The sequence below is a fragment of the Macaca fascicularis genome, chromosome 19, assembly GCF_037993035.2.
Source record: "Macaca fascicularis isolate 582-1 chromosome 19, T2T-MFA8v1.1".
Taxonomy (NCBI): domain Eukaryota; kingdom Metazoa; phylum Chordata; class Mammalia; order Primates; family Cercopithecidae; genus Macaca; species Macaca fascicularis.
In genome coordinates this window covers 15,195,893-15,207,898 of record NC_088393.1, presented here as the reverse complement: position 1 = coordinate 15,207,898, position 12,006 = coordinate 15,195,893, and the positions used below count along the sequence as shown (strand labels likewise).

At 44.1% G+C, this 12,006-nt stretch overlaps 1 protein-coding gene across 4 annotated transcripts in view; it reads left to right on the top strand.

Annotated features, from left to right (window-relative positions):
• ADGRE2 (adhesion G protein-coupled receptor E2) overlaps positions 1–12,006 on the top strand; it is a 42,306-nt gene that overhangs the window by 17,308 nt on the left and 12,992 nt on the right. For 3 of the 4 annotated variants that reach the window (XM_045379220.3, XM_065536321.2, XM_045379219.3), the window contains exons 11-15: positions 3,692–3,799; positions 4,164–4,375; positions 4,935–5,108; positions 7,496–7,693; positions 8,552–8,787. In XM_045379220.3, the coding sequence (XP_045235155.2) occupies positions 3,692–3,799; positions 4,164–4,375; positions 4,935–5,108; positions 7,496–7,693; positions 8,552–8,787 (928 nt within the window). Of the gene's footprint in view, positions 1–3,691; positions 3,800–4,163; positions 4,376–4,934; positions 5,109–7,495; positions 7,694–8,551; positions 9,043–12,006 lie in introns of those variants that run through there. The other variant, XM_074026155.1, reaches the window with a different exon arrangement.

The following is a 12,006-nucleotide window of genomic DNA, read 5'->3' as shown; positions in this document are numbered from 1 at the left end:
TTGGGTGGGGCGTGGTGGCTCAAGCCTGTAATCCCAGCACTTTGGGAGGCCGAGACGGGCGGATCACGAGGTCAGGAAATCAAGACCATCCTGGCTAACACGGTGAAACCCCGTCTCTACTAAAAATACAAAAAATTAGCCAAGCGTGGTGGCGGGCGCCTGTAGTCCCAGCTACTCGGGAGGCTGAGGCAGGAGAATGGCGTGAACCCGGGAGGCGGAGCTTGCAGTGAGCTGAGATCCAGCCACTGCACTCCAGCCTGGGTGACAGAGCGAGACTCCGTCTCAAAAAAAAAAAAAAAAAAAAAAATAGAACTCACACTTTTTATCTAACTGTATGTCTGTACCTGTTAACCTACCTCTTTTCATCCCAGTGATTCAGGAGTGAAAGAGAAATTATTTAGGCAGTTAGCAAAGGTAAGAGAGTCCTCAGTAAGGTTTCCCTTTTAATAAAAAACAGCCCCCAAATCATTTCTTGTCTAACAACGAGCAGCCTGAAAAATCAAGCTGCAGACATAGAGAAGCAAGCTGGAAGCTGGCACAGGTGAATGCCAGCGGCTCTGCCAATAAGAAAAGGCTACCTGGGGGCCAGGCATGTTCAACACGGAAGCTCCCTCTTCCCTTATCTTCGTCAGCCACGTGTACAGTACAGAAGCAGGCAACATGGAACCAGCCAGGTAAAGAATTCATTTGCATAATAAAAGATTAGGCTGGGGCAGCCAGCTTCTTCATGCCCCATGTAAATGACTCACCTGTTCCGACCAATCTTTGAGCCTTATGTAAATCGGACACCACCTACCCAAGCTCATCTACAAAACTTCATGCATTTCACCACTCAACCAGAAGCCCCACTTGGGAACCCCTGTCTCCACTCTTAAACTCACTTCTTATGTGTGCACGTCCTCAGTTTCCCTGGTGTGAGACAATGAACCTTGGGTATTTACACTTGGGTATTTTCGCTGCTTTACTGGTGAGGTGATATCTCATTGAGGTTTGGATTTGCCCTTCCCTAATAACTAACAATGTTTAACATCTTTTTACGTGTTTGCCCATCATTTGCATGTCATTTTTGGAGAAATGTCTATTCAAATCCTTTGCCTGTTTTGAATTGTGCTGTTTGCCTTTTGGTTGTCCAGTTGTAAGCATTCATTATACATTCTGATAGTAGACCATGTGAGATAAATGATTTGCAAAATATTTTCTCCCATTCTGTAGACTGTCTTTCATTTTCTTCATTGTCTTTTCATTTTAATGAATAGATGTTTTAAATTTTGAAGACATTTATTTTATCTATTTTTTCTTTTGTTGCATGTGCAATAGGTGTCATATTTAAGAATTCATTGACGGGGGGTGGTGGCTTACGCCTGTAATCACAACACTTTGGGAGGCCGAGGCAGGCAGATCACCTGAGGTCAGGAGTTCGAGACCAGCCTGGCCAACATGGCGAAACCTTGTCTTTACTAAAAATACAAAAAAAATTAACCAAGTATGTTGGCACATGCCTGTAATCCCAGCTACTCGGGAGGCTGAGGCAGGAGAATTGCTTGAACCTGGGATGCAGAGGTTGCAGTGAGCCGAGATTGTGCCACTGCACTCCAGCCTGGATGACAGAGCAAGACTCCATCTCAAAAATAAAAATAAAAAAAGAATTTATTACCAAATCCAAGACCAGGAAGATTTACCCTAAGCGTTCTAGTTTTAGCTCCTAAACTTAGGTCACTGGCTTATTTTGAGTTAATTTTTGTTTGTTCTGTGAGGTAGGGTCACAACTTCCTTATTTTGCATGTTACTATCCAGTAATCCCAGCACCATTTGTTGAAGAGATTATTCTTTCTCCCATTGAATAGTCTTGGCACCCCTTGTTGAGAATCAACTGACCATAAGATGGATGGGTTCATTCCTGGACTCTCAATTCTATTCTGTTATATCCTTATGCCAGTATTACTGTCAGTTTGTAGTAAGTTTTGAAATCAGTAAGTGTGAATCCTCTAACCTTGTTGTTCTTCTTCAAGATTGTTTTTGGGTATTTGGATTCCTTACAACACCATATGAATTTTAAGATGAACTTTTCTTATTCTGCAAAATAATAATAGGTTAAAATATTGATAGGGATTGCATTGAGTCTCTAGACCACTTTGGGGGAGTATTGCTGTCTTAACAATAGAAATTCTTCCAATCCATGAACATAGGATGTCTTTCCATCTAGAGAGGACCTTTTATTTCTTTCAAATACTTTTGTAGGCCAGAAGCAGTGGCTCACGCCCAACATTGTCAGAGAACACCAAGGTGGGAGAATTGCTTGAGCCCGGGAGCTCAAGCCCAGCCTTGGAAACATACTAAAACACCATCTCCACAGAAAATTTAAAAATTAGCTGGGTGTGATAGTGAGCAACTGTAATGCCAGCTACTTGGGAGGCTGAGTTGGAAGGATTGCTTGAGCCCAGGAAACTGCAGTGAGCTATGATCATGCCACTGCACTCTAGCCTGACCAGCAGAGTAAGACTTTGTCTCAAAAAAAAAAAAAAAAAAACTCAAAAAACTTTCCTATAAGTCTGAGTCTCCTTGGTAAAATGTATTCCTAATATTTTTGCTGAAAATTTTTGCATCTATGTCCATAAGAAATATTAGTCTATAATTTTATTTTCTTGTTATGTCTTCATCTATTGCTGTGTCATCCAGACTGGAGTGCAGTGGCACAATCTCGTCTCACTGCAACCTCCGCATCCTAGGTTCAAGCAATTCTCCTGCCTCAGTCTCCCAAGTAGCTGGGATTACAGGCATGTGCCTACACACCTGGTTAATTTTTTTGTATTTTTAGTAGAGACAGGGTTTCGCCATGTTGGCCAGGCTGGTCTCGAACTCCTGACCTCAGAGCAACATTGGCCTCATAAAATTATTTAAATAGTGTTTCCTCCCCTTCCATATTTTTGAACAGGTAAAAGATTCATGTTCATTCTTTTTTAAGCTATTGGTAGATTTCACCAGTGAAGTCATCTGGTCTGGGTTGTTCGTTTTGAGAGGTTTTGATTACTGATGTAATCTGTGTAATCTGTTATAGGTCTGTAGGTCTGTTCAGATCTTCTATTTCTTCTTCTTCTTCTTCTTCTTTTTTATTTTTTTTGAGACGGAGTCTCGCTCTGTCACCCAGGCTGGAGTGCAGTGGCACGATCTCAGCTCACTGCAAGCTCTGCCTCCCAGGTTCACAGCATTCTCCTGCCTCAGTCTCCTGAGTAGCTGGGACTACAGGCACCCACCACCACGCCCGGCTAATTTTTTGCATTTTTTTTAAGTAGAGACGGTTTTTTGTTTTGTTTTGTTTTGGTTTTTTTTTTTTTTTTGCATTTTTAGTAGAAATGGAGTTTCATCTTGTTAGCCAGGATGCTCTCGATCTCCTGACCTCGTGATCCACCCGCCTTGGCCCAAGTGCTGGGATTACAGGCATGAGCCACCGCGCCCTGCCGATCTTCTATTTCTTCTTGAGTTGGTTTCAGTGGTTTGCGTGTCACTAGGAATGTGTCCATTTCATCTAGGTTATCTACTTTGTGGATATACAGTTGCTCATACTCTTCTCTTCTGATATTTTGTAACTTCAGCTTATATGTGTATATAGTATATAAATTAAGTCATAGTATATCAACCACTGTAGGCACGATTCCTAACCTAATTCCCCTTATATAATTCCCACAACTCATAGAATTTTCCCTGGAGGTGCAGAAGCAAGTAGACAGGAATGTCACCTTGAGACAGAATCAGGCAACGATGCAGCTGCACTGGAATCTGGCACAGAAATCTGGTGACCCAGGTAATGGCTGAGATGGGGAGGTGGTCAGTGAAGCTTCATGGTGGGACAAGATGCCCAAGAATGTGAAAAATAAGAGATTTAAAGATTAAAGGGAAGTGTGGGGTGGGTGGGGTGGGGCTGTAAGAGGAGAGCCCATCTGAAGAGGAAGGGACCTTGTTGGGGACCCCGAGATATTAACCGCGGCCTTGTCCTACAGGATGTGATACATATAGAACTAAAGATTGAAGGAAAGTGTGGGACGGGTGAAGCCAAAGGAAGGTAGCCCATCTCCATGAGTAGAAAGTTCTGTGCGGGGCGGAGGAACTCTGGTGTGGACCCAGAGATTCAACCTACTCCAAGATTCAATCTTGGCCCTGTCCCGCAGGCCCTTCTGTGGTGGGCCTTGTCTCCGTTCCAGGGATGGGCAAGTTGCTGGCTGAGGTCCCCCTGGTCTCGGAGCCTGAGAATCAGGTGGTTCGGAATGAGACACACCAGGGCTTGCTCCCCATCCTGCTCTCAGATATCATCTCTGCCTTTCTGAGCAACAACGACACCCAAAACCTCAGCTCCCCAGTTACCTTCACCTTCTCCCACCGTGTGAGTGCTGGTGGGGTGGTGGGGGGCGGTGGGGAGTCTGAGTCCAGGCATAGCCTTGCTGCCCAGCTCAGCCCTGGGGCTCACGGGTCTCTGTTACGGGTACATTATCTCCCCAGGAAAGTCAGTCCTTCCAAAGCCGGCTTTGGGTAAGCATCTCTGAGCATCAGACCCACCCACCAGCTCACACATGGGTTCTTTTTCTTTCTTTCTTTCTTTTTTTTTTTTTTTTTTTTTTGAGACAGAGTCTCACTCTGTCAGCCAGGCTGGAGTGCAGTGGCACAATCTCAGCTCACTGCAACCTCCGCCTTCCAGGTTTGGGTGATTCTCCTGCTTCAGCCTCCCTCGTAGCTGGGATTACAGGTGTGTGCTACCACGCCTGGCTAATTTTCGTACTTTTTTTTTTTTTTTTTTTTTTAGTAGAAATGGGGTTTCATCATGTTGGCCAGGCTGGTCTCAAACTCCTGATCTCAAGTGATCCACCCGCTTCAGCCTCCCAAAGTGCTGGGATTACAGGTGTGAGCCGCCTTGCCCGGCCCACACCTGTGTTCTGTTCCTGCAGTCGGTCATACCAAGACAGAAGGTGCTCTGTGTCTTCTGGGAGCATGGCCAGAATGGATGTGGTCATTGGGCCACCACAGGCTGCAGCACGATGGGCACCAGAGATACCAGCACCATCTGCCGTTGCACCCACCTGAGCAGCTTTGCCGTCCTCATGGCCCCCTACGATGTACAGGTGAGACCCTTAGGAGAGGCTGCACTCTGCATTTATTGCTGTGTAACAAATCCCCACAGACGTAGCAGCCTTTTAAAAAAATGCATTATCTCACAGCTATGGGTCAGCAAGCCGGCATAGCAAGATGGCCTTTCTGCCCAGGGTCTTACAAGACTGAAATCATCGTGTCGCCCCACCCCCAGGGCTGCCGTTTCATCAGAGACTTGAGGTCCTTCTCCAAGCTCCCTGGTTGCTGGCAGAATTCAGTTTCTTGTGATTGTAGGACTGAGATCTCACTTTCTTAGCTGTCAGGAAGGCATGGCATTCAGTTCCTAGAGGCCACTCACATCCTTTCTCACATGACCCTCTGGCAACCTTTCAGCATTCCTATCTGGAGGCCAAGGAAAACATATTCCTTGATGCGGAATCATTCTTAAGGTTTGTATCAGTCGGATTTCTCTACAGGGACAGAACTAATGGAATATATATACATATATAGTATATATATATACTCCTATATATTATATATACATAAATAGTATACATGTATATATACTTCTATATATAATATATAGAATATACTCATATATATATATATATATATGAGTATATTAAGTATTAACTCACACGATCACAAGGTCCCACGATAGGCCATCTGCAGGCTGAGGAGCAAGGAGAGCCCATACAAGTCCCAAAACTGAAGAACTTGGAGTCCAATGTTCGAGGGCAGGAAGCATCCAGCACAGGAGGAAGATATAGGCTGGGAGGCGAGGCCAGCCTCTCTTTGCACATTTTTCTGCCTGCTTATATTCTAGCCATGCTGGCAGCTGATTAGATGGTGCCCACCCAGATTAAGAGTGGATCTGCCTTCCCCAGCCCAGTGACTCAAATGTTAATCTCCTTTGGCAACACCCTCACAGACACACCCAGGATCAATACTTTGTATCCTTCAATCCAATCAAGTTGACATCCATATTAACCATCACAAGTTTTGAATCTGATTCTCCAGGAAGAGCCCAGATCTTATAAAGACTCATCTGATTAGGTCGGGCCCACCCAGGGAAAACTCTGCCTTTTTTTTTTTTTTTTTTTTTTTTAGACGGGGTCTCTGTCACCCAGGCTGGAATACGTTGGCACAGTCATAGCTCACTGCAGCCTTGACCTCCTGGGCTCAAGAAATCCTCTTTCCTTAGCCTCCTGAGTAGCTGGGACTACAGGCATGCACCACCATGCCTGGCTAATTTTTGTGTTTTTACTGGAGACAAGGTTTCACCAAGTTGGCCAGGCTGGTCTCGAACTCCTTACCTCAAGTTCCACCCACCTCGGCCTCCCAAAGTGCTGGGATTACAGGTGTGAGCCACCACGTCTGGCCCACCTGACTTTCTTATCTCATCACTTGGAGTAGATCCAAGGGACATCACTATCAGATCCTGCGGGAAAAAGGGCCAAACCACCCTTTTGTTTTCCATCGCAGGAACATCTTATCAATATCCTCCCAGACAGCAAGCCATACCACCCAGCCCCTCTTGCCCAGACCTGTAACTACCCCAGCCTGTAAGCGGCGGCGGATTCTGGCACGCAGCTAGCTCCCCGCTCCACAGGTCTCATGCTGGACATAAACCTGCATTGCTGTAGAGCTGCCAACTCTCTCTCTCTCTCTCTCTCTCTCTCTCTCGCTCTCTCTCTCTGTCTTTCTTTAACCCTCACCTTCCCTTCGAAACCTAATGGGCTCACACCTGGAATCCCTGTGCTTTGGGAGGCTGAAGCGGGAGGATCACCTGAGCCCAGGAATCCGAGACCAGACTGGGCAACACAGAAAGATCCTGTCTCTATAAAAATTTTTAAAAAGTTAGGCCGGGCGTGGTGGCCCACGCCTGTGATCCCAGCACTTTGGGAGGCCGAGGCAGGTGGATCACAAGGTCAGGAGTTCAAGACCAGCCTGGCCAAGATGGTGAAAGCCCGTCTCTATTAAAAATACAAAAATTATCTGGGCGTGGTGGTGGGCCCCTGTAATCCCAGCTACTCGGGAGGCTGAGGCAGAGAATTGCCTGAACCAGGGAGGCAGAGGTTGTAGTGAGCCGAGATTGTGCCACTGCACTCCAGCCTGGGCGACAGAGCAAGACTCTGTCAAAAAAAAAAAAAAAAAAAAAAGTTAGCAGGGCATGGTGCCATACATGACTATAATGCACACCTGTTGTCACCTGCATGACTACCCTTGTATTCCCAGACACCCAAGAGGCTCAGGTGACAACTTCACAAATTAAATTAAATTGATGACACCTTCACAAATTTACCTGGCTGCCTCATTCTTGAATGTGCTATGCCAAAATAAAAATTTTAAATGGTGGTGGGGTCGTTACCCCAGAGCAAGAAAGCATAACTGTGAACTCTTCTTTTTGGGGTCCCAGGAGGAGGATCCTGTGCTGACTGTCATCACCTACATGGGGCTGAGCCTCTCTCTGCTGTGCCTCCTCCTGGCAGCCCTCACCTTCCTGCTGTGCAAAGCCATCCAGAACACCAGCACCTCGCTGCATCTGCAGCTCTCGCTCTGCCTCCTCCTGGCCCACCTCCTCTTCCTCGTGGCAATTGATCGAACCGAACATGAGGTATTGACAGCGGTGTTCCAGGGGGCTCCCTTCCTTGACGCAGAGGATGCTGGCTCATGGAATGATGTGGCATTGGATTCCTTAATATAATGGCCCAGCGGAGCGCGGTGGTTCACGCCTGTAATCCCAATACTTTGGGAGACCGAGGCGGGTGGATCACCTGAGGTCGGGAGTTCTAGACCAGCCTGACCAGCATGGAGAAAACCCATCTCTACTAAAAATACAAAATTAGCCAGGCGTGGTGGCACATGCCTGTAATCCCAGCTACTCAGGAGGCTGAGGCAAGAGAACCGCTTGAACCCAGGAGGTGGAGGTTGTGGTGAGCCGAGATCGCACCATTGCACGCCAGCCTGGGCAGCAAAAGTGAAATTCCGTCTCAAAAAAAAAAAAAAACATATATATACACACACACACGTATATATGTGTGTGTGTATATATTTTTTATATATGTGTGTGTATACATATATACATATGTGTGTATATATACACGTATATATGTGTATATATGCATACATATATACATATGTATATATGTGTGTATACGCACATATGTGTATATGTATGTGTGTATACACATATATGTATATGTGTGTATATGCGTATATGTGTGTGTGTATATACGTGTATCTATGTGTGTGTGTGTGTGTGTATGTATATATATATATAGGCCCTTGAGTCCTGGGGAATATTAGAAGAGAACACCACCAATTTCCCATTGCCTGACTCAACTACAAAGCAAATATTCTCTACAATGCCATCAGATATCTCAGAATTCTCCCCAATAGCATGGTACAGGAGAAGCCATGGGTCACACTCAAATCTGACCGCCGCTCTGGGCGTCTGTTACTTCTCCCCCAGGTGCTGTGTGCCATCATCGCCAGTGCCTTGCATTATCTCTACCTGGCGGCCTTCACCTGGATGCTGCTGGAGGCCCTGTACCTCTTCCTCACTGCACGGAACCTGATGGTGGTCAACTACTCGAGCATCAACAGATTCACGAAGAAGCTCATGTTCCCTGTGGGCTATGGAGTCCCAGCTGTGATAGTGGTCATTTCTGCAGCCTCCAGGCCTCACCTTTATGGAACACCTTCCCGGTTAATGCAAATTCCCACAGTCCTTATCTTCTCCGGCATAACCGTGGCCATTGCTAGAACCTAGATAGCATTTTTATGATACTTGCTTTTAATTAGATCAGCAGGGATTTTAGGCTCTGTTGGTTGGATTACACTGCAGCTCCTCGTTCTTAGCTATTGAGTTTATTTCAATTACATTTCAAACTAGGCATTGTAGAAGAGGGTTTTCGGAAATTTTCTGAATGAAATAAAGGGCAAGTCTTTGGAAAGCATAAAGAGGACAAAGCCACTGTGTCATAATCCCCAGGGCATCTTTCTGCTAGAAGATTATAATAATTAAGGAGGGTCAGGCTCAGTGGCTCATGCCTGGAATCCCTGTGCTTTGGGAGGCTGACACAGGAGGATCACTTGAGCCCAGGATCTTGAGACCAGCCTGGGCAACACAGAAAGACCCCTTCTTTACAAAATTTAAAAAATTAGCAGGGCAGACTGGCACACACCTGTAGTCCTAGCTACTCAGGAGGCTGAGATGGGAGGGTCGCTTGAGCCCAGGAGTTCGAGGTTGCAGCGAGCTATGATTACACCACTGCACTCCAGCCTGAGCAAGAGAGACAGACCGTGTCTCTAAAAGATACTAATAATAGTTAGGGATAATGTATTTAAATCTCTCTCATTGAAATAGCAAGAATGAAATCAAAGTGCTCATGATAGCATTTGTTTAATATCTAACCTACTTTATCCAGATCTTTTAGGATGCTTCCATTTTTCATTTGAAAAAGTAGACCTGATTTGAATAACCCAAATAATTGATATTGTCATAGTTAAGATTTACGAGATGCTTACTTTGTGCCAGGTACTGTTCTAGCCTGTTTGTTTGTTTGTTTGTTTGTTTGTTTGTTTGTCAGTTGCACTGGTTGAACCCTCCAGGACACTGTTGACTAGAACAGCAGACAGTGTCGTCTTGCTCCTGAACTTAGGGAGAAAGCACTGAGTCTATCCTCATTAATGTATGATGTTAGCTGAGGATTTTTCATAGATACCCATTTTCAGGTTAAAGAAATTCTTTTCTATTCCTAGTGTGTTGGGTATTTTGGTGATGAAACTGTGTTTGATTTTGTCAAATGCATTTCCGAAGCATATAATTTTTAATTATATGGGATAAAAATTATATGATCACATTATAATTATATACTTAGATTATTTTATATGTAATTTATATATAAATACATATCTATGTAATTTATATATTATAGAAGTATATAATTAAATATGATAATTATATAATTATAAATTATATTATCACATTAAATTATATAATCATATATTATATCATTATAATTATATAATCATATATAACTATATGATTACTTAATTAATCTTTTATTCTATTAATACACATAATAGAATAAAGGATTAAAATTATATGATCACGGCCAGGCGCGGTGGCTCACGCCTGTAATCCCAACACTTTGGGAAGCCGAGGCGGGCAGATCACAAGGTCAGGAGATCGAGACCACGGTGAAACCCCGTCTCCACTAAAAATACAAAAAATAGCCGGGCGCGGCGGCGGGCGCCTGTAGTCCCAGCTACTCAGGAGGCTGAGGCAGGAGAATGGCATGAACCCGGGAGGCGGAGCTTGCAGTGAGCCGAGGTGGTGCCACTGCACTCCAGCCTGGGGGACAGAGCAAGACTCTGTCTCAAAAAAAAAAAAAAAGATCACATTATAATTATATGGTTATATATGGTTATTTATCTTTGAGTCCTGGGGAATATTATATGGTTATATACAGTTAATTATACGGTTATATAATTATAATGTGATCTTCTAATGTGATCATATAATTATATGATTATATAATTATATAACTATAATGTGATCATATAATTTTAATCCTTTATTCTATTAACATGTGTATTACATTGATGGATGATTAGATGTTAAACTAGCCTACATTCCTGGGATAATTACCACCTGGTCATGGTATATAATCCTTTTAATATGTTGCAGGACTTGGTCGGCTAGTATTTTTTGAGGATTTTTGCATTCATTTTCATAAAGGATTTTGGTCTGCAGTTTTGTTTTCTTGTGATGTCTATTTCTGGGTTTGGTGTCAGAGTAATACTGGCCTGGTAGAAGATTTGGGAAGTGCTTCCTTTTTTTCTGTTTTTGGTTTTGTGAATTATTAACACTAATCCTCCAAAAGTTAACCATAGAGCTACCATATGACCCAGGTATATACCCAAAACAAATGAAAACAGATGTCCACACAAAAACTTGTAAATGATGCAATCATAAAAAATAACAATGTCAGCCGGGTGCGGTGGCTCACGCCTGTAAAACCAGCACTTTGGGAGGCCGAGGCAAGCAGATCACGAGTTCAAGAGATTGAGACCATCCTGGCCAACATGGTGAAACCCTGTCTCTACTAAAAATACAAAAGTTAGCCAGGCATGGTGGTGGGTGCCTGTAATCCTAGCTACTGGGGAGGCTGAGGCAGGAGAATTGCTGGAACCCGGGAGGCGGAGGTTGCAGTGAGCCAAGATGGCACCATTGCACCCCAGCCTGGCGACAGAGTGAGTCTCCATCTCAAAAAAAATAAAATAAAATAACGAGATCATGTCCTTTGCAGCAATATGGATGGAGCTGGAGGCCATTATCCTTAGTGAATTCAGAAACAGAAAATCAAATACCACATGTTCTCACTTATAAGTAGGAGCTAAACACTGGGTACCCATGGACACAAGGGAACTTCAGACACCAAAGCGTACTTGAGGGTAGAAAGTGGGAGGAGGGTGAGGATAAATAGATGACCTATAGAGCACTGTGCTGATGACCCGGGTGACAAAATAATCTGTACGCCAAACCGCCGCAATGTGCAATTGACCTACATAACAAACCTACACAATGTACCTCTGAACCTAAACTAAGCGTTTAGCAACATGTTGTACATGAATGCTCATAGAAGCATTATTTAAAGGAGTCAAAAATTGGAAACAATGCCTATCACTGATGAATGGATAAAAAAAGTAACATATCCACAGTGAAATATTATTCAGCCATAGAAAGGAATTTTAAAGGACCATTCAGTCATTTTATATTTAGTTATTTATTTAGAAATACTCTGTCACCCAGGCTGGAGTGCGGTGGCATGATCTCGGCTCACTGCAACCTCTGCTCTCTGTTTCCCGGGTTCAAGCCTCCCGAGTAGCTGGGATTACAGGCGTACGCCACCACACACA